This window comes from Anabas testudineus, chromosome 11 (genome assembly GCF_900324465.2).
Source record: "Anabas testudineus chromosome 11, fAnaTes1.2, whole genome shotgun sequence".
NCBI classification, from domain to species: Eukaryota; Metazoa; Chordata; class Actinopteri; order Anabantiformes; family Anabantidae; genus Anabas; species Anabas testudineus.
Window position 1 is genome coordinate 11,037,703 of NC_046620.1, and position 22,774 is coordinate 11,060,476.

Consider the following 22,774-nt stretch of genomic DNA (forward strand, 5'->3'; position numbering starts at 1 on the left):
TGAATGCCAATGCTCCGAGCGCCTCAGTTTGTGAGGGAAAAACTTAGCAGGGATCTTTTGATACAATCGTTTCAGTTCCTTTTTGTGTTAACATTCTTGTTATCTCAATAAATGTAGGTATGTTTGTCACAGTTTTGTAGATGTAATACCCATGATAAGAACAACATGTCTCTTCTGTGTGCTTCAGTCAGCGGTGTACTCTACAGTCAACAAAACAAACTGTGGGGATGCTGTAAATGAAGAAGACAAAGAGCACGACTACAGCAGCATTGCAGAAATAAAAGGTCTAGTCCCGACCTCCTCCTCCTGTGACCTTTACGCCACCGTCCGAGATATCTACACTGAGCCCAATGAGTCCAAACCTGGTGAAGATCCAGCCTCGGACAGCACAGATCCTGGCTATGAGCCCATCCGTGTTCCAAAGACTAATAGCTCAGATGATAATCACAGGGACGGGCTGGGAGTGGGGGGGTCAGACGCCGCCAAAGCAGAGCCTGACTACGAGAGTGTCGGAGAGTTGGGTCTGGGCCAAGAAACGTCGCGCCTCTGAGCTTGACTCGTCATCATCTTCTTCATCTGCGGCGGGCTGGGAGAAGCAGGCGTCGCTGTCGTGCGATGAACCTGCTGCTGAGCATGCTGTTGGCGCACGACTTCGAGGAAAACAACAGAAAGTGGTTCATCCCAGCATCAATCATTCATTTGTAAGCATCCATTACAGCTTAGGTACAGTTTATCATATCTGAACTTTTAATTTATAAACCAGCGTGAATGTTATTGGTACTGAAAGGCCTGAGCTCTAAAAAATTAACTGCGATACCTCAGTCACCGCTGCACCTGAGCGCAGTTTGGATCATTATTAAATTCTCATTTTTGCTGACAGTATATATCATGGACTAATTAGAAAAAAGACTTAATCCTGAAGACATAAAATAAATATCCAACTGCAACACACATGCGAAAGGGGTCAAGGGGTAGCTGAGGATGCTGTCAATGCCTGTGACATGAAACAGAAACAGAGCATTCAGTGCCGTATATGAAGTGCACGCACTTGCCGTACATATGAAGGTAACATTATTCGTATGCCGCTTCTGCAGCTGCTAGAGGCTTTCTAGATTCTCCCAGGCGGCTCTGTGTCCTGTTTTGTTGAGGCGTCGGGTGGTGTATTTCAAGACTATTCGCTGTCAGGTTGGTGAATTTTCTGCCTGAAAGTCCTGTGAATGAGTTTTTGGCAGAGAAAGAAAAGCCAATCATACCTGTGACCAAATGGTTAGCCAGGACAAACATTGCATTTGATAGACATGCGACTTCTTCACTGTCGCATACATGTGTTTTGTTTCACAGTGCATTTTGTCAGCTATGTTTAGATGTTTTAACGTCTGTCAAAATTTTCTGTGAATTCATATTTATTTAATGATGAATATTGTTGTGGGTTTGTGAAATGTTACAGAGTAGAGCTGTGAGAGAACAGTAAATATGGCTTTATAGAAGTTTCTAGCATTTTACTGAGTAAATTAAAGTCAATCGTGACACAATGAGCATTGTAAAGGTACACTTTCCCTTAACTTGTTGAAGAGCTCACTGCTTAAAAAATACACAAGACCATATTCTCTCATTTTGCACATGGGTCAAAAGAGTTTTTCAAAGACTTGTAAAGTGATAAAATTACACATGCATTTTATGTTATTAATGCAAACTGGCTGTATTGTTTTTGTTATGTTTTTTTTTTAACCTACTCTTGGTACAGTCCACAGTTTCTAGCTGCCATTCCAGATGATTTTAAAGCACAAGGTTTAATATTATTATGGTACTGTGTTTAAATACATCTTATGGAAAGCATTGTCAGAGGCCAGTTATCTGCACAGTTTCATTATGTAATGCTTTTTAACTTACTAATAGCACTCTAAGAAAACCATATCTGTCTGTTTGTAGCTTGTACCGACGACACACCATCAATGGCTTCTATATAGGTAGAGCAGTATTTTAGCCAACTGTTAAACTGCTGGAAGTTTTATGTAAGCTTTCACTTATTTGTACTGTTGCCAGTGATATAATTTTAGAATAAGTCTAAAAAGCACTGATAAATGTCTGCCTTGATTTAAGGACAGCTGAAATCCTAATGTCCGGTGGCTTTTTGCCTTGTAATTTAACTCAGAGTTGTCACGTAGCTATCGAGTTCTGATAAGTAGTAAACAATCAAATGTAAAAACTATGGTACAATGTTTTGGTACATGCATTTTAAGAAACAGTAAGTGTGGTACTTTTATTTAAAAAATTAATTATTGTATGGATACTGTTGGTTGGTCTTTATTTTCATATTAACAGGGACAATGCTTTTTGCGGCAAATATCTATTTCACTGTTACAGTATTTCTTCAGTTTTGCTGAGAAATTGGTGTCATCTGTTTCCACCCACATCCAAACGCCGCAGCATTACAGTATCTCCAGTCTTAGTTCATGTTTCATTAGACATGCAGGAGCTTGTTGGTACTTCAGACAAACACGGGCAGCCCTCGCTGACTGGTATTACATTCATAAATGATATCAGAGCTGAAATGCTGTTACAGCTCCCACCAGTGCTACAGAAAAAGAAGACTTTAAATGCAATCCACTCCGAGTATTTTATGAGAGAAGACGGCTAAGCAAAGCCCTCAGAAATTATGTTCATTGCCACAAATAATTACCAGTGTTATTTACACTCGCAAAAATTGAGTGTGTAGCGCCTAACATGCAGCGTAGTTGTGTATGTGGGGGGTGCCATCATTTAGGTATAATGATGTTCAGCGAATGCTATAAATGACCTCTAAGGAAATTATCTGCCAGCTCGGATGTTGTAGTGCCAAATTGAACCAGGACAACACAAACAGACACACTTACCTAAAATCACTTATTCTCTCTAGCTGTCTATCTCGGTCATAAAAACACACACATTTCCCCTCAGGGAACGGGGGTGCTGTGGGGGTTTTGAGATGCTCCCTTGTTGCCTCGACTCCCATAATGAGACCATTTGTTTCCCATACAACCAGCAGACAACTCTATGGTGACACACGCCTTTGATCACAGGGCAAAGCCTGTTTTGGCAGTTATGGTCACATCTGTCACTCGACTCTGTCCGGTTTCCATTTTCTGCATGTAAATATTTTATGACATGAATTGTTCTATTAAAATATATATATAATAAAATGTGACATTGTGTCTGTTTATTCACTAGAGCCCTGTCATGTAGAAAGATTGGAAGCCGTGATTGTGATTTTGTGATTTTCTCAAAACATTACATTTAACATTAATGAGGTCATTTGTTATTCTTTGGTATATTCTCTCTGCCACACTGGGTAATAATCACAGTGAATGAATTAGTCTCTTAGTGTCTTCCTCACGTTGTGAGATAACACTTTAGGTTTCTTATTTAGCATTGAATATAGCTGATCTACCATTAGCTTGTCACATGAAAACGGGAATTTTAATTTGTGTGCAGAACATCTTGGCTGTATCTCATATTTGCATGAGATGCACTTTATAGCATTGCTTGTCTAAACGTCGTGCATGCCGCGCGGGGGCTGGTGTATGTTTATCTCAGTGCTGTTTGTGGAATAAAAGTGGCATGCTAAATAATGAAAGGCCCATAAGACATAAAGTAATGTGTTTACATTCACCAAAAACAGAACAGTGCAGCCCATTTACTTTCACTTAAACCCAGATCACAGTCATTTAGAAGTCCCCTGGCACCTCAGAAGTAGGCTACACTCCAGTTACAACTAGGTTATAATATAAAGCCTGTCTGTTTTCCCAAGTTTTCCTTTCCACAGCCGAAAATCCCCTATTTCCCCTGCTTTTCCCTCCACCGTCCCCCACCCCTCCCTTCTTGTTTCCTCCCCATCCTTGCGTCATTGTTTTGAATGGAGCATCCTCCCGGCTTGCACTACCTTCTGTCGGAGGAGAGGTGGGGGTGCTTGTGGAGGCGTGTGCAGCACCGACCAATCGCAGCGCGCCGACGCCGCCGGACCGCACATGTTTACAGGCAGCATTCCGCCGGTCGAGGCTCCGCTCGGTGGGAGCCGCGCACGGACTGGATACCGCGGCCCGCCGGAGCTGGAGTCCGCCAGGGGCCGTGTTTTCACCCGCTGACAACACCTACGAGGGGCTGGCGACGTTTGTGACCTAGAGAGGTGACGTTCATCGACGCGTCACCTCCAGCTGTTCCGCGTCCAAGTCTTTTATGTGCGCCAGAGCCGCAGCTGCGTGAAATCGTGTGCCAATGTCACGGCGGCTCCGGAGCGCGCAGGCGGCTCCGTGTTTTCCCGCCGGCCCCTCGGCTCTCAGGGAGCAGTGGGGAAAACAAACAGGTCGATCGGAGGAAGACAGCTAGCCGGTCGGACGTGGAGGTTGTCGGGCGGTGAATGAATCGTGTCGGCGTTGTGAGCTTGTGTCGGGTGCTGATTCAAAGTCCTCCGTGAGGTTTCGGTGCTTCAGGGACGCTGTTGGGAGTGTTCGCCCTCCGAGTATGTCGCCGCTTCCTAACATTTTGTCGGGCCTGTTGGAGCGCGTAGTCTGCCCGCTGCGGTTCTGTGTTGCTCTCGTTGTTTCCCGGGCATAACTCGACGTTTAATGGTTTAAACCCACAGGTTTTTCCCCTGCTCTGAATTCACCGACACACCTTCGGACATGCATACGAGGCGTTTGGTGAAGCGCTCGATCCTCGGCAGCCGCGTTTACGCGCCGAGTCCGACGGGGGACGGAGCCCCGGTGACAGGAGTGGTCCAGGCTGTCAAGCAGGAGGGCAGAGACGTGTCGGCCGCGGGAGCCCGGCGCAGCGTCTACACGGTGCTCATGCAAGACGGGAGCCTCAAGGAGTTTTCCGAGGAGGAGATCGCCGCGGGGTTCAACCACACTGCAGTCAAAGGACCGCTCAAGTCCAGCCTGAAGGTGCGTGTGTGTGTGTGTGTGCGTGTGTGCGTGTGTGTGTGTGTGTGCAGCAGCAGCTTCACTGTTTTTGTTGTGCGGTGTTTTGCAGCGTTTAACCGCTTCCTGCACGGAGCGGACTCTACGGCGTCTCCTCCACCACCTCCACCTCCACCTCCACCGCTGCTGCTGCTGCTGCTGCAGCCGCTGAGGACACATCATAATCAGCTGGAACAACACCAGCAGCGGCAAAAAAAAAAAAATATATATATATATATATAACCACAACACAGATGTGGATGCGTGTGGCGTCAAATAACGGACTGTCATGACATTTGGCGACGTCAGATATATGGGACAAAGGGCTTGACAGGGCCTACGCAATGTTTATGTGGACTAGTGGGTGGATAAGCTGAGGCAAACAAACACGCTCCGACTGCAGCGTTTTGGACTAATGCAAAGAGCTGGTCCGAGGCTTTTGCACATAGGCTTTTGGTTAATCTGCTGCAGATGCAGAGAAATGTCTGCATCTGCATCTTTAAATGCACATTTGCACATCTCATTATAGCTCTGTTCATTCATAGTTGCTGCAGTTTGTCACCCAGCTGCATATTAAATGTCTTTATGTGAACTCCTCCTGCACAAACAACACACACACACACACACACAAGGACGTCGTTATTTAACAACAGCTGAAATAGATGGCGTGGGCTTCTCCTGGCACAATATAAACTTTCAAGGATGTCCACATTTCTAGTCGTGATTTTGGCCTAATTAGCAGTGACCTAATTGTCTTCAGATCCAACTTGTGTGCTTTTGGTGTCACGTGTCCTCAGATAAAGACTGTATGAGAGTGAGACTCTAATCCAGCTCCTGGATCAAAACACTGTTCCTAACGTAGGGGATGTAGTGTGTGAGAGTGTGTGTGTGTGGGTGTTGGGACCTTTTTTTAGTGAGGGAGTGACTGAGGAATGCATGTGATTGAATAACTAGTTGTTTACCGTTGGTTTGTGATTTATTCTCACTGGTGTGGTTTTGTGCCTCCTTGAATTGGTCAGGGTTGTGTGTTTGCTATTTTATTGATGAACTTCTAGTCTGTAATCCTTAAGTCTCACTTCTGTAGTCAAAACGGAAACGTTTGGCCACTGTCTATTGCCGCACATGCTGGACTGCTCACATTTCCTTTATTTAAATGTGAGATACATGCAGGGTGATAATGTCCACTTACAACAACAACAACAACACTCAGGTTTCTCTTAGCTGTGTAAAATGCAAGTAAATTGTCATTAAAAACATAGACATGCAGCATAAACCCTTCTCTTGTTTTGCATTTGCACATTTGTGCATGCAGTGGTGCACTAACAAAAGTTGTTGCACAAAACAGTTTCAGTCACCGATGCAGTCTGGAGTAATGCGTCCGAGGCTGAGAGTGTAGTCCTGTCAGCACAATGGTCAAGTCTCTTTCAGTAGGACTCAATTCCTACTGAGGTCGAAAACAAGCCATAAAATGAGGAGGAGGGGTCTGCTGTGTGCTGTGTGTGTCGCTCGCGTTGCTCTTTATGTTCTTCAGTATGCATTAACATGGTCATGCTTTCCTCCACATTCATATTTCTGCGTTTAATAAGTGAAGGCTGACGACTTTAAATTTTGGAGTGCGGGTCGTTTGTGAGGGCATGTGGCCTCATTTAAGCAGCATCTGTACAGCCAACAAAGCGGGAACCCCCAGGTTGGCAACGGGTGGCATGTTCCAAAGAATTTGAATGCTTGGCTCATTGCCCAGCATGGCAAATGAATGCTCCCTGTTCTGGGGTGGGGTGTGGTGTGGTGTGGTGGGGTGGGGGATGCCACTTGTTGACTTGCTGGTTTGTGCAAGCGTCTATTGTGCGAGCGAAGATTTCTTGCTGCTACATAGAGGAGCTACTTGTTTATATTTTGCTTGACACTTTTAACGTCTTTGCTGTTGTCGTTTATGTTGATTGTAAACTGCTGTGGAGCAGTGAAGCGAGCTTGTTGACAGGAGCTGAGTGACTCTTTGTTCTGAGTTGGTTTGTCCTTATTGGTTGACTGAGCAGCATCCGCGTGAAGCGCGATGACCACAGGGTCAAGTCTGTATGCTGCCGCCCCTGAGATGATGTATGAGTAATCTTTAAGGCCAGTTCATGAATTCAGTTTGCTAACGGAGAAACACGCTTCTGTTAATACTACATTTGGGGGCATGCATATGTGGATGTGTTCCACAAATGCTTCAGTTGTTGTATTTGGCTCAATAATGGTAACATATACATACGTTTTGGCCTGCACGCGCTCTTCTGCAGTGAGTAGTGAACTTTGACAGAGGACACTGACTTTATGTGACCTGGAAACATGGATTGGGCTTTAGGCTACAGGAGGTGCATGTTTATTTATGTGTAATACTGTTTATGCAATAAACACAAAAACACAGCTTTAATAGACACACATTCTGAATCATCTTGTTTGCTTTATGTGTGTCCTTAAGAATTATTCCTGTCTTTTGAAAAGACTGCATGCAAATTAATTTAAATTTAAACTGAATGATCTAAGGATCATATTTAATTATTTTTTCAAACATTATTGCAAATGCGATTTTAATCATTACAATATTAAGTAAGTTACCTTTCATACCTAAGATACATTTTTGTAGAGCGCAATGACAAATTATTTTTATTCCACTTGGTAACAACCTTTTTTTGTGTTTGTTGTTGCTGAGGAGATAAAGTGACTTTATCTGTAAATTTGCTAATTTTACAATATTGTCCATGTCGTAACCCTAATCCTAATCCTAACAACCCTAATCCTGATATGCACTGGATGCTCTCACACAAATACTTCATAGTAACTAAGAAACACTGGAACTCAAAAGACACAAAAACAGTGTCATAGAATTCAATTTAGGGTGTGTGTCAGATTTCTTTATTATGACCTTTGACCCATAAACATACAAAGAACTTGTCATACTATTACCCAAAGGCAGTTGGCTGCAGTTTTTTCTTTGTGTGCTTCTTAGTTGGAGAGAAAAGAAAACAGAGAGATAAGGTGTGAGTGCATATATGAGGAGCATTTAGAATATTTGTTCTGAACCTACACAAACTCACACACACACATATATATGTACCAGCTTTGACACATGCAGGTCACATTTCACAACCAATTTGGTATGCTCCATAATTTCCTGCAGCCATGAAATGCCATCATTCATAAGTCTGGTAAAAAGGAAGAAATTGCCATTGGTTTTATCTGAAGAGTACACTCCGTGATACGCACTTCACCTAATCTTTCCTGAGTTGGTGTAATCCATCTTGTTGTTTTACCCAAGTCTGTGATTTCACGGAGCGTTTAGCGCACCGCTGAGCTTTCATGAGACCAGCCCCCATCATGGGTGATACTCGATACTCATTCCTCATGTTTTTACCTGATCAGTAAATTGTTCTGTCTTTGCTAAGACAGTCTGTGTGTGTGTGTGTGTGTGTGTGTGTGCACGTTAACTAGTGTTGTGCTGGCAAGATTAATTGTGTTACGGTACTTTGAGATAATATTTTAGATCACACTCTAGAGTTGGAAAAATCTGCCAAAGATGATAATCTAAATTTGCCTTAAAGAGAAAACATGAAATAAACTATATGTGCACATTATGTCCATAAGAGATCGAAGAGTCTTGTATTGAGTCCTTGAATGAAGTATAACAAACATAAAAACTTTCAGACATTGATGACCAACATTCAGACAAAATTCAATTTAACTTTCAGCCCTGATGGAGTTCAGATTCAACACTCTGTGTGAGCTGTGCTCTGATAGACATCTTGTCCTTGACAAGAATTGGAATTAATAATGTAGCTTTCGTAGCTTGTGTTCAAATTCGTCTCAAGGTTCCACAGTTTTGCTATCTACTCCCCAAAGTCTCAAATATTTCCAAACTATGCTTTTCAGAAATCACCATCTCTGCAGCGGAGTTGGGTCGTAAACACTCACATCACTATCACAGTGATTGTTGATTACAACTGTGTATATTCAATCTTCAATCAGTGAAAGACATGCGGTGCACTCGCCTGGACAGCTCCACACAAACACCAATAATACACACCCAGTGGCCTGCGCGTCATACTCATCATGGGTGCTGTGTGTGTCACTCTGGCTGTGTTTGGGCCTCATTGTGTTTATAAGAGCCTGACGACTTTATTACAGAGAAGGTGTGTGTGTGTTTTTGTGTGCGTAGGTGCATACAGGTATTCATGTGCACAGCTATGTGGCTGTTTTATAAGAGAACAGATGATGTTGGACTTTTTTTTAGATTGCTATACTTAGGTGTTGTCAGAGCTTTGCAAGAGAAATAATGTTTTTCTTTTGTCATTTTGTATTATTGAGTTTTTATACAGAGTTTAATTTTTGCTGGAACCCAGAAAGTCCATTATACATTTCATACTAGTGTAATATAAACATCTACACACTAATCAGTCCGTCTTATTCTGGTCTAACTAAGGTTCACTGAGGTCTGTTTAATTTGCTGAAGACCACATAACTGAGCAGTACTCCAAATGAGATACACTCACGCATTGATAACGTCTTCCTTGACTAATGAGGTGACATAGGAAGAACATTTTCCCGCCACTGATATACCTTTTCCCATTTTCTTAATAACCCTGTCAACATACTGAGACCTAGAAAGAGGTTTAAGGTGGTGATTTAAGGTAACCCCTAATAATTTAACCTGATTAACTAGTTCTAGTCTTGATTCCTCTCCAAAGACGGGAGACCTGCAGCAGCCTTAGCAGTTGCTCTCTTTCTTTTTAGGTCTTTTACTTAAATTTTATATTTCTTTACCACTTTTTAGCATAGTAAGTAAGTAAGTATGTAATTTAAGGAATAAAATTTAATTTAAGTTTTACTCTCTCAAGTCATGTTGTTTGAGCGAGTTTAAAACAGCTTCCGTCTGGGATTAATAAAGTCTTTTCAATCTTGGATAGACAGATTCAAGAATTGTGCTTTGTCAGTGTCAGATGTTCTCTAATTAAACTCTGCTGGATTTCGTCAAGGGGCGGGGGCACCTGTGTAGAGCATGCAGGAGAAATAATATGACGCAGCAGATTTGGACTGGGGGGTTCGTGGGATAAAGCCCAGGTAACCTCCAGGCTGTCTGTCACATGCAGTTCACCTTGGTAATGTCTAGACATGTTCAGGGTTCCAGTGCATGTGAAATGAATAGAGTAATATTCATAAATAATCTTATTTTAATAAATAACAACTTACTACATTTATCTGTGTGTTAAAAATTCAACAAATGGATTGAACTGGCTGATACGCAAAGTGCAGGTATTAGTATCAGAACTGGAAATGTGATTAGTTCATCCCTACTTAGAAATACTTTCTGTATATGGGATTGGTCATGTGAATGATTTTTTGGTTTATTAGTGCTGAATCATTTGGTGAAAAAGTTAATTATTTTGGACAATAATGTGATTTATGATATAATTAATAAATGTTATTCCTGCCGTGTGTGCCGTGTTCACCTAAAGCTTTTACAGGGGGTTTTGTTTGCCCTGTCTACACAACTGTACTTCAGTGTTTATGGCTCATTCATGTATAACCATTATTATTAATTTGTGTGTTAACTTTCTACTTAAGCACTGTCTAATTCCTCATCCCTCACCTGCAGAGTCCCAGTAATGGAGCTCCAGAGGGTCAGAAATTGGAGGGCGGCTCCCTAAGCCCAGAGGTGGTGGAGGAGCAACGAGTGGTGGACAGCAAACGTGTTGGCCGGGACCCTGATGCGCGATCAGTGTCGCTGCTAGAGCAGAAACGCAAAGTGGTCTCCTCCAGCATTGATGTTCCTCAAGCCAGGTAGGACTGTGTGTGTATACAAGCATGTCAGTGCTTTGACAGTGATAGTTCGATCCCTTCGGCTTGTGCTCAAGTTGATTAAGGGTTTATGACAGTTTATGTGGAATAACCTCCGATTTTTTGTGAGATCCTTGAAGCCATTTGGCAACTTTTGACAAGCATCCGCTTTGATCATCTGCCATGATACTTACACTGCATATCAATAATACATGTATGTTGGAATGAATGTGTTCTTAATTCCCTGTCAAGGTTTAAAATTTTGATTTTGATTTAGGCTAAGGATGTATCTCTGTCCTAACTGTGGAAGAGTTGTGTGCAAAATATAATTTTTGGATGAATCCCATGATGCCGCTTTTACTTTCTGAAGCAATTGTGGTTACTTAAATGACATGCCTCTGCTGGTTGCCCAAATTGTATAAGTGGTGCAACAAGGCCTTTAGGCCGTGAGAGTCAACTAAAATAGTAAATTGGTTAAGTTACCCTCTTGAGTTTCTTTTTTCTTCCTCAGCAAAGACTCTATGAACCTATGCATACTATTTCTTAAAGACAAGACAGATCTAAGAACAAATATGTTTGAGATTTGTGTGGGAGAGAAGTTAATCGAATCACTTTCATGTTTTATTAAAGCAGGGTACATAATCCATATGATCCTACTTATCTAACACATAACACTATACAAATGAACAATTCTCACATTATAATGCATGAACAGGTTTCCTGACACTCCTTACAGTCTCCTTACATTTTACAAACAAACATAATCTGCCATTGAGCTGGTTCACAATAGAGCAATTAAACATCCATAGGCAATCTTGTACAACAATAAAGTGCCATGTAGTAAAGAAACAACACTCCTTCAGTATTAATTGTGAAACACTAATTCCTTGTACAGCACTGTGCTGTTATCGAGCATCACTCCCATTACTTGTCTCTTGCTGCTGGAGGAGCCCAATCGATGTCAACTTGCTGAAAAGTACAGTAAAATTCACCTGTTTGTGCAGCTTTATCACTGCATCTCAACCAAGCTTTAGGTATTTGCTGATGGATCATTGAATTGTTTCTCTCCTGTTGGCCATTAAAAGAAACAATCTGTTTTTAAATCGACTCTATCTCGTGGGTTTGACAGATGTTTTACACCTATCCCGCTATAATTACTTCCTTGCATAGGGATTACAGTAATTGATATTTATATGGTGATTATGGAATGGCTCATTGATTATCTCACAAGTTTTGTTTTGCACAAGTTCAGCCCACTTACTAAGCCAGGCTCCTGTTTATCCTCCTAATCAGACCATACAACATTGCCTCAGGGAAGGTCTAATAAATCAGAATTACTCTCAACATTCAATAATCCTGATATAATGGTTAAGAGAAGCCATTGCCTTTAAAATGCTTCATGTATTTTTCAGTAGTTATATGTGCACAAGCTCCCAAAAGAAACACTTCCGAGCTGTCGCTGTAACCAAATTTGCAACAGGAATGTGCTATAGTATGCTTTTTTTCAGGTAGAAAAGCGAGGAGCCAAATTTAACTTCATTCTTGTGTGTGTTTTTCTTCAGAAATTCCTCATAACGTTTCGTTCTTCTTTTTATTGCCACAAGCCTTTTTATATTAATGAAAAGTCCAATTTGTAGCCAAGAGCATAGGCTTGAATTTCATTTGTGCATAGCAGTGTATATATAGTCAGAGTCTAGTACTAAAAATCCAAAGATCAGCTGTGCTTGTCAAGTGCTAAACCAAAGCCACAGACCTAAAAAACTATTTCAGCACAATTTATAGAGAGGCCTTGCACAATCAGGAACATGGAAAGTATGTTTTTTGCCACATTTTAAGAGCAGGTAGGAGCTACGCTCCTTTCTCAGATATCCTTATAGTGACCTCTTCAGTGCACAGGACCATTATTGCCTTAAGATTAAGATCTATGGCTCTTATCCTGTGCACACCTGCAACCGATTTTCAGTAATACTCCAGCACTGGAGAAGAAATGGTGTTGCCAGTGACCACAACGTTACATTTATCTGTAATGGAGACAAAGGCGGAGAAGGATGGAGACAGGAGGCTTGGTGAGATGGTGTAAAGGAGACAAGGGAATAACAAAGGGTGAAGTAAGTGTATATATGTGTAAAGAGGAAGAAGAGGGTAAACAACATGGAGAGAGCGTGTCTAATTGTGGCTGAGAAGACAGTAGCAAAAAGGAGCAGAGAGACAAAATGCCTGAGGATTTTTTTTCCAGAGCTCTCCAGAGAAGTCTGACCTTGAGGTTGTTAATTGCACTCTCAAAAGTTCCCTGTCTGCTGGTGATTTACCAAGAAAATGTCTGGCTACTTGATAGCTCTCCAGGTCCCTTGTAACCCAGATACAATAGGTTTCCTACCTGACTGGGAGTCCCTGAAATAAGCCCGTGTCTCGTCTGCAATCATTGGGAAAATAGAGGTAAAATGACAGTGTACCATATAGATGTTAGACCTCCGGGGTTTTGTTTTTTATGTAGCTACATTTCATGTTTCTGTCAACCAGTCCAGTTTTATTACTTTATTGAGTAGTTTCCCTCTATGTATTAGTTTATTTCACATGCATTTTGCAGATTGTGCACCAAAAATCAATAGGTGTCATTCTGTGATTAACCTATTGCCTGCATTACTACAAATGCACAGAGAAATGGTTTCCTCTGTATAGCGTTTTAAAATGGAGCAGATTTCAAATCTGCTTACATCGTATTTATTGTCGGATTTCTCTCTTTCCTGAATACCCTAGATCTCTACATATTGCCAAACTGAGGTCTTATCTCGCTGCTAGACCTGCCCCTTCCTCCATGAGCTTATTTTTTCTCTATGCAGGAAATGGTTAATTGTAACAAGAGCTGGTGGGGGCAGAGCAGTGGAAACGAATGGCTTGGCTTTTGACAAATAGCATTCTGGAGACTAATTGCAGGGGAAGTGAAGTATAACCGTAGTTGAAGGAAATCAAAAGAGTGCTCTGCTTATTACTGCAAAACCCCAAAACACCAGATCTGAGGGTTCAAATCCTCTGCTCTTCAGATCGCCAGCAGTCAACCCTCCCTTTCTAGCATCAAGCATATTTACTCATGTTTCTGAAAATAACTGTAACTAGCTGTCAATGACCACATTTAATGTGATTTATGGCATCAAAAGTGTAAATTAAAGCAAAGAAACTGATGGTGGGACTGACTTCAAAATATCGTTCAATGCCATAACATAAAAAGTTTGTTTTATTGTTGATCAGTGTGTTCGCAGGTCACCCAGTTCAATGTGGTGAGCCAAGCATGTGCTTCAGACTCAGAGCCCAGTACATCAGCCAACTCAGATGTGGATTAGGACCAAAGACTCTCCATCCAGTGCAAAAAGAGGCCCAGAGGGACTGTCAAATTATCATTTATTTTCTGATAAAGTGACATGGCTCTTTAATCTGCCCGTTTTCTTTGTGCTTGTGATTTAGTTCAGCCTTATGCTCATTCTTACCTTTTTGGAACACTGTTAGTGCCGTTATTCTTTTTTGCAAAGTGTTTGTGTTTGCGGTGAAGGAAGGCGGGTTTCTAAACGAGAGAATGGAGGGCAGGACAGGGCATGTGCATGAGAACAGTGTGGGTTTCTATAGTGTTGGTGACAGAAAGGGAGTGAAGAAACGGGTGAGAGAGAGAGATGCTTAGCATTTGCCAAAGAAAACAATTTTACTGGTTTTGGATGCCAGTGGAGTTCAGAAACCATGCGATTACCATCTCAAAAGACAGCTCTCATGATCTTTCCGTCTTTCTCCCTCTCATTCACTGCCTTGCTCCCCCAATCCCAATGTACTGTTATCTGATTGAGTGCTGAGATCTTTTTCCCGCAACAGTTTACTTGACCAAACCAAGTGTGTTAAGTATTTTGTTAAACTGCATCAGATTGGACTAACTACACACAGCTAAAAATATCAAAGAATGCTTGTTTTTATATAGAAATGCCATTGCTCAATATGTGTAACAGAGGGTTCTTTTTTTGATTCACAATAGCTCGCAAATTTTCCTGTTACCTTATGGGATTTGTCATGGCAACAACTTTAGCAGGCATTGTTTTATGAAATAACTTTTGCTGCATTCCTGTAAAAACAAAAAATAATGGCATCACTTCTTATAATCTTGAATAATCATGGCACTATAGCACTATATAATATTTTGGTACCAGGTGTATTTATGTTGTAAAGGGATCAACAGAATCTTGGAATCAGTCTTGAGAGTCTTGGCTAACGAGTGCAAAAAATGCTCAGATTAGTGTGATATTATCATATCGTGCACTGTTGTGATATCAGACCTCCCACTTTCCCTCTTTAGTGTGTCAGTGTAATTGGACAAAATGAGATCTCTTCTTCTCTTCTTCTTCTTTGATAGAAAATAATAGGTAAAAAGAGGGTGTGGAAACCTCCTCAGACAAAAGCACATTATCTTTTTTAGGTTGTCATTTTGAGTTTCTTAAGGACACGCTCACTGATAAACTCTCCTACTGTGGATTACTTACAGCTTGCTCTGTTTAACATAATTCACTTAACATAATTCACTTGAGTTTGCTTTGTTCAAAGCTTGAAAACCACCTCAGTTGAATGTACTGAATCTTTAATCTTAATCTTAGATACAGTTGATGAGTATTCATGGACACCCCTTTCCCTCCCTGCTGTTAACTCAGCTTTAGATTTATTGCACATAGACTAATGAAAGGCAAAGTCCTCACTCTTTGTCAATATCAGTGGTGTGCAGGTGAGGGCCACATCGGGTTGGTCCACGCTCGCTCGATAGTCAGGTTCGGCCTCCTGAGAAAACGACCACCTGTGATGCCGCAAGCGTGGAAATGTGAGTTTAAATTTATATGCAAATTATTTCTTTAAATGAGTATGCTGAATATCATTAAGTGAGTGAGTGGAGGAACAGTTACCAATGGATTAGTGGCCAGTCAGCCCAAATTCACTGTGATCTTTTTCCAAAGTACTGGATGGTGGTATGTGTAGGAAATGTGTTATTATTGTGATCTCAGTCCAGGATTTACATTTGCTTTAATCACAGAAGACTATAGGGCTACTTTCAGGTCCACTGTTATACATCCAGCATGTTAATTACAACATCAGTTATTGAGAATAAAAAGATTATATTTACCATTCTGTTACTCTAAAAGTAAATTGCTCAGATTTATATGATTGTCTACTGTTTATCTAAATAATGTATGTAACACTCTAGAAACCCATTGCTAATTACTTTGATGGTAGTTGTGGAATTGACTATTAAAACATCCATTTTGAAGCCATCAGCAAAAATCTATGTGCAGTTACTGATGTCGTAAATAAGCATAACACATATTCTTAGGAGTTTGAACACTCTTTATGGCTGCCAGGGGACGGCAGCAGCGTCGTGAATCAACAGATGAATCAATCTAAAACATTACAGAAAATGTCACTAATATGCTAATTTGTCCTACATCGCAGTTGTTGTGTCTCTAACTTACATTTGTGTTCAATCATCCTGTCTTCATCCTGCTTTCTATAATGCATAGTATAGCACCTAAAAGCCAGTGTTTATGTGACGTTGGGCTCTATGGGCCTTCTGCTACTTCTAACTAATCCATACTCCATAGCTTTAATGGACTGATAGCACAGAGTGCTGCTCTAATTGATTCTATTGACAGATGTGCATTACAGGCATCCACGGTATATAAGAGGTGGTACTAATTGATGGCAAATGTCGCACATTGTGTCCAAACTGAAACACTAATGAAGATGTGAAATGAATGTATCGTCCACTAAACATCCATTCATTGTAAAGTGAAAATGTTACATTAACTTGGCTGTTTACATTTACATTTAGTTATTTGACAGCTGCTTTCATCCAAAGTGACCACTTCCAGCCACGGCTGTTAAATCAGCAGACTGAAGAAAGTCTTATTATTAATACTATTATTATAGTGTTGGCCATATGTGCTGATACAACTGCACATATTGTTTAAATAAAGGTATTTTATTTAATTATTTGTGTTTTTTAAATTAAATTGATCGCCTAACTTGTTTTTCCTTAAAGTGTTTTGTTTTGCTTTTTTAGCTTCGCTTTAAGAGTTAGTTGTTCTGTATTATTATCCTTTAAAATGTAATGCAAACACAAAGGGACATAGTACATTGATTAATTGTGCACCTCCTGCCATAATTTAGTATTAATATTACTGTACTGACCTAGGCAGAGTTTTGTTTGGGGCAAAGACACTGTAGCCCAGTGGGGAGTCAGTGTGCTTCTTCTTAAGTGAAACCTATTGAAAAACAAACCCACCCCTGCAGAAGTACCAACTCTGCACATAATTTTTAATTATGGCCATCAATTCTAAGGCTCCATTGACCTGTCTATGTGAATTATTGATAACTGTCAGTCTGACAGGATTTATTAATTAAAATGGAGATGTACTAATTAAAGCCACGGCATGAGGGTGTCATAATTGTAGCCTTGTTTTAATTTGAGTGTCGCTCATCAATTTTATCGCAGTTTAACAGAGGGGTGGGCAAAAATGGGGGTAGGTTTACCTTTGTGTGTGTGTGTTTTGATATACGTGAGCTAGCCATCATTTAATACACACATTTCAGATCGTCAGCACAGCCTGCTTTAAAGACCACTGACTTCTTTTCTTTGTTCATGAGTTTACAGGAGCACATTAATTATTCTTTGTCATACTGCAGGAGGATCAATGCAAATTAAATTTGAAGATCTATCCAACAACAGAACACAATCAGCTGGTCACATATTTTCAACATTGGATCTCTTAAATTCCCTTTTAATTGAGACGCTCAATCAATTAACATTGTAGTGGTATGAAAGACATTTTTAGTCTGCATCATTAACCTGCAGTCTCATGCTGTCATACACTTTAAAAGGAAACAGTGTCATTTCTCCTAGAAGATTGTCTGTCTTCTGGACTAAAGTGTAATAAAGGATTCCTCTGTATGGTTAATTTAGTGTAGTTCAGTACCTCTGACGTAAGTACGTGAATTTGCAGAAATGTTAACATACATGTGCATTATTGAAGCAGTCATTTGATATGATTTATATATGTGCCTTGCCATATTACTCAGCGGTGGCATCTCTCTCTGTCTCACATGCTGAGAGCCTGGCCCCCCTACTGAGTCCTATCAGGTCAGAGCACAGGTACCTGTCCTTTCCTAACGAATGTTGGGCTGTGCAACCACTCAGATTAATCTCACATCTTCTCTTGTCTCCTTTAACTCTTTTTCCGTTTTTTATTGTTAATAGTTTCTGTACCAAATGACAAACGAGTCAGTGACCACAAAAGGATGATTAGTTTTGTGTTTGCAGGTAGGAAGGACAGGATATTGAAGCCATCTTGATGAACCACTGACCTTGAATCTCCTAAGTACTCTTCGTTGTGCCCAAACAAACGTGTTAAAAGCAAATGAGAAAACATCCGTTGTTGTCAGGCTGTAAAGAACTTAAAGGGGGGCTTTCAAAGCACATGGTCACAGTCGCTAAAAATACAAGTGGTGTAAAAAGTGGTGTAACCAATTTTGTAGACTAGGCTGTGCCTTCAACTCATAATGAATCAAAACCATGACGCCTACACTAGTGCTATTTCCCAGATGTAATATGCATGCACCTTCTGGACTAACAGATGTATAAAAGATATTTACACCACAGGAGATGCTATAATGTGTTTAGTGCAGGGGCATGTAATTTCACCTCCAAGAGAGCATAAAGATAATTTTTCACACAAGCTGCAATCAAAATAAAAATGCTGATAGTGTGATGTGCATCATAAGATTTAGTGTATGTGTTTAGTGGTGATGTCTAAGCTGAAGAGACTATAAAGCTATTTGCCGTGCAACATCTCAACAGTTGGCATCCTCTGATTTCTGCTCCACACTGTGGAATCCAATACACAGTCAAATAAGCCAGAAATGTAGTCAGAGCCGTCCCACAGATGTCTCCCTCAACGAAAAGACGTTGCTGTTCTGAGGAGGGAGCGATAAAGTTAATTGAAAGTTAGCCATTTGTTAGGCTGGCATCTAACGGCCATCTGGTGTGGCCGATCTACATAATTGTTCCTGATTAGGACAACAGTAGAATATCTTTTTGCTTTATTATCCAATAAGGGACTTCCATGGCCTTTGATGTCTCCAGTAAGATCTAAAACTGCAAGAAGGCAGCAAACCAGAACTGTAAATAAGACTCTGGGCACTTCCACGAGTTTTAAAATATAACTCATCATCTGTTGCTCGCACTCGGCCACATATGCATCTAATGGAGCCTCAAAAATAGGGAGAAAGAAAAAACAACAGCGTTTCCATTTATATCTTTTATTACGTTAAAACTTAAAAGTTTTAGGCTGACTTTGTTTGTACTGAAGCAAATTGTTTTAAGGTGTGTTTTGATCTCTGCATGCTATTCTCATCTTTGCATTACTTTTTACTCCCTATCACTGTTGATTAGGCCCTTTTGACGTTTTTTGAGAAAGCATTGTAGAATTTAAAAACCTTGAAGTGCACAACAACCTTCTTTTGTGGTGATCTAATCGTAAAACTTTAAATGGTGGGTGGGCCCCAGCTGCTTCATAAAATGCCCAAACTAATAATTGGCCCTTGTGACTAAACCACCTAACCTTTCAAATGAGATCCAACAATCCAAGCGTTGTCTTCTCTCTGTAGGGGTTCTGTGTATGCACACTCACTTTCTCTTTGTCTCTCTCTCTCTCTCTCTCTCTCTGCCTTCCTTTGTTCTTCAAAGACATTTGTCATTTGCTTTGCTAGCTTCTCGTGCACGTTGGTTGACAGTGGCGTGTTTAGTACATTCACACAGACACATAGAGGTGAATACGGGATGCCCTGAAGGTAAAGGTTAAAGGCTTTTCACTATTCTACTTATCTACAGGTTGTCTCATGTACAGACCAGCTTCTCCAGGGTTAAATGGTCAGCAGTGACACTTTTAACTCTGGGGTTGATGGGCGGTGTGTGTGGGGGGGGTGCTGTTTCAGGGTGGTGTTGCTATTCAGAAGACAGCTGGTACAGTTGGCCCCTCAACCCTCATTTGGAGAGGTTGTTCACACCATCTTGTGTTTTCCTCAGCACAAACCACCCCCACCATCAGAGAGCTCTTAATATCAACAAGGCAGCAGTTTGCTCAAACTACACATTTGTCACCCGCCTCCCGTCCTCCCTCCTTCTCTCCCGTCCCTCCTTGTAAACAATGGGAGCCAGGTCACGTGAGCTACCAACATCTGCAGACGAGGTTGTTGTTGTTTTGATTTGGGTTCCACATGCTGAACTTCATTGCCATGTGAGCGACTGTGTGTGTGCAGTACTTTTAGGGGTTTGGGTCGGGTGAAGCTCTGAAAACCCTGAAAGTACATTTGTGTGTGGATCGTGGTAGTTTTGGCAGCGTTACCTCACTATGAGCTGAAAATGGATGTGTTTACCAGAGACTCTCTCTCTCTCTCTCACACACACTCTCTCTTAAAGATCCCGCTCTTATTTTCTTTGCAGGCTTTTGAGGCTCACAACATTGATGAAGGGAGACATAAGATACTTGTTAAACACACAGGCATTAGTGTAGTAAAGGTCTTTTAGGTCTACAAACATCAAATGCACACACATACACGAAAAACACATTGCACAGCCTTTTTCCTCTATATAACATGAATAATTCATGACCTCCCATTGACATCTATGTAAACATGCACGCTTCTTTCAGCTGCTCTCTAGCAGGTCTTTGTCAGGGGGTTGATGCATTAAGTAAAGAACTCTTTTATCACTATCATCTAGTAAGATATTTTAAACAATATGTTGTTTTTATTCTCATTCTAATCTGAACACAGTGGTATTTTTATTAAATCTACAGGACACATTACATTAATTTAGATTTCATTTGGAAAGCTGCAGAAGTCAACATGCTTCACTACTGGAGGGACAGTGTTGTTAGAGTTGACGTAGATGTTTTTCTGGGTTGAGTCTGTCATAAGAGATCACATCTCACTGATTATCACTGACACAAAGGGTAAACTGGAAAACATCCTCCTCTTCGTCCCTCTTCACTCTTTCTTTCCCATTGTTTTTCTCTGTTTTACTCAATTACGTTACACTGATCATCTTCCCCCTTTCTTTTTTTTCTCTTTGTCTCTCTTTCATCATACCTCTTTTCCCAGATGGTTGGATGATCTTTCCAGTGTTGCTTTCACCTCCCCTGACTCTCTACTCTATCTTGCTTTCTCTGTCTCTGTTTTCCCGCTCATTTCCCCCTTGGTTCCCCCATATCTCTCCCGCCCTTCTACACTCTAGCCCTCCCTCTCTTCCTTTGTCTCCTCTCCTCACTGCCTTTGCTTTATGTGTGTGTGTGAGAGAGACTGTTTTTCCTCTGACTGACATGGAAACATGTTAACCCACTGTTGAGCTGTGTGCTGGTGTTGTAAAGAAGACATTGTGGCTGCTTACACATGCATATGAAGTCAGTAGTGACAACCACAGGTTGTTTGTCTGAGCTTTCACTGACAAACAAATAAAAAATAATAATTCTTAAAATTTGAAATCACAGTTTTGTTCCTGGGATTTACATTTTGTTTACTGTTTGAAAGCAAATCTCAATAAACAAAAGCATACAGCTTTGACCTAAATGCTAAGCTGGCTGAAACCATCCATCAATTTGTTGCTTTGCCTGCGGGTGCTCAGAGTGTTAGCACCGAAGACGTGATCAGCTTACTGACACAAACACACATGTGCGCACAGGTGGTGCGAGTGCGACTCAGCAGTCGTGACATATTTCTGTTTATTTATATTTATTACTTGCCGTTTGCTGTTGTTGTTTGTATGAACAGTTTTAATTGGGGTACATTTAAAAAAAATTTCTATTGTAGGATGAAGTTACTCTTCACAGCTAGAATGCAGATGTGATACACTATAAATAATGCAAACGCAATGTGAAGTTTGTTTATGGGACCTATATATTCTTACGATAGCCACTGGTTTTGCTTGACAGCAATAAGTCACATAAACATATGAATAGCTCTGTGCCCTAAGTTTCACCTTTTCACCACAGTTCACTACAGGCTTCGTAAAGGTCGCCTCAGCTGCTCCACTGGTGGAGCTTAATTCACAAGAAACACTATGCCCTTAAATAAGTTCTGAATTTGAACATCAATAAAAGCTAACAGCTAAGCTCTGTGTATTTAATAAAGGAACTGACTGGTAAAATTTTCATTGAAAAATAATCAGATGAAAGTGTTAATTGTGGAGTTATGAGCATTTGCATTGGATGGATGGATGTGGTTATGAGTCTTTGTGTGGACTTGTTGACATGGTTGAAAGAGAAGAAGGAAGGAGTGGGCTATCCCCCTTCCATTCTTGCTGTTTTCATTTTTTTTATTAGGGCTGTCTCTTCACGGTCGGTGTCACATCCTCATCCCACACTGCGGTAAATTAATCAGAGATGATGCTCGTCTGACGGAGACCTCCCCCCAAAACACACCCAGTTTCTCTCTCTTCTTTTGACTGCTTCTGATTCTGGCATTTCTCAACCACCAAAGAAAGACTCCACATACAGATCACGCAGGCATGCTCGTTATTGTATAGATCATCAGACTACTAATGAGTGCTTCGCTACTTCTCCCATGTGACTACAGGGGCTACAGCATAGAATGACTTTAATTGTACTATAGGTGTGAATATTTAACTGTGTTGTCAAGGAGGGCTGAGAGAATAAAATGATGTTTCAGTCAACTTTTCCTGAGTAAGTCAAGGTTAAAAGTTCCAAAAATTACATGTACAGTATAATCTGGGGAGGAAAGGAGAAAGAATGAGAAGTGGGGGAGGGACTAAAGGGGGAGGGGTATAAGTAAAAGGCCTTTAGGTAAATCTTGACGTGGCGGGCAGATCCTTTGTCCTGCCCGGAGGCGGTGTGAGGCAATTTGATCAGCTGATAGGCCTTTTAAAATGCTCTCCATCAGCCAAATCTCGGTGGCTTTTATGAGCACCTTCAGCCAACACACACTCACATGCATGGTGA

General features: G+C 41.0%; 2 protein-coding genes across 6 annotated transcripts in view; both read left to right on the plus strand.

The window, feature by feature from the left end:
- Positions 1-1,441, plus strand: part of pag1 (phosphoprotein membrane anchor with glycosphingolipid microdomains 1) — a 38,401-nt gene extending 36,960 nt beyond the window's left edge. For all 4 annotated transcript variants that reach the window (XM_026347335.1, XM_026347337.1, XM_026347334.1 and 1 more), the window contains one exon: positions 188-1,441. In XM_026347335.1, the coding sequence (XP_026203120.1) occupies positions 188-550 (363 nt within the window). In that variant the 3' untranslated portion in view covers positions 551-1,441. The remainder of the gene's footprint in view (positions 1-187) is intronic.
- Positions 1,442-4,008: 2,567 nt separating this feature from the next.
- znf704 (zinc finger protein 704) overlaps positions 4,009-22,774 on the plus strand; it is a 37,616-nt gene continuing 18,850 nt past the window's right edge. The window contains exons 1-2 of one of the 2 annotated variants that reach the window (XM_026347331.1): positions 4,009-4,919; positions 10,564-10,748. In XM_026347331.1, the coding sequence (XP_026203116.1) occupies positions 4,659-4,919; positions 10,564-10,748 (446 nt within the window). In that variant the 5' untranslated portion in view covers positions 4,009-4,658. The remainder of the gene's footprint in view (positions 4,920-10,563; positions 10,749-22,774) is intronic. The other variant, XM_026347332.1, reaches the window with a different exon arrangement.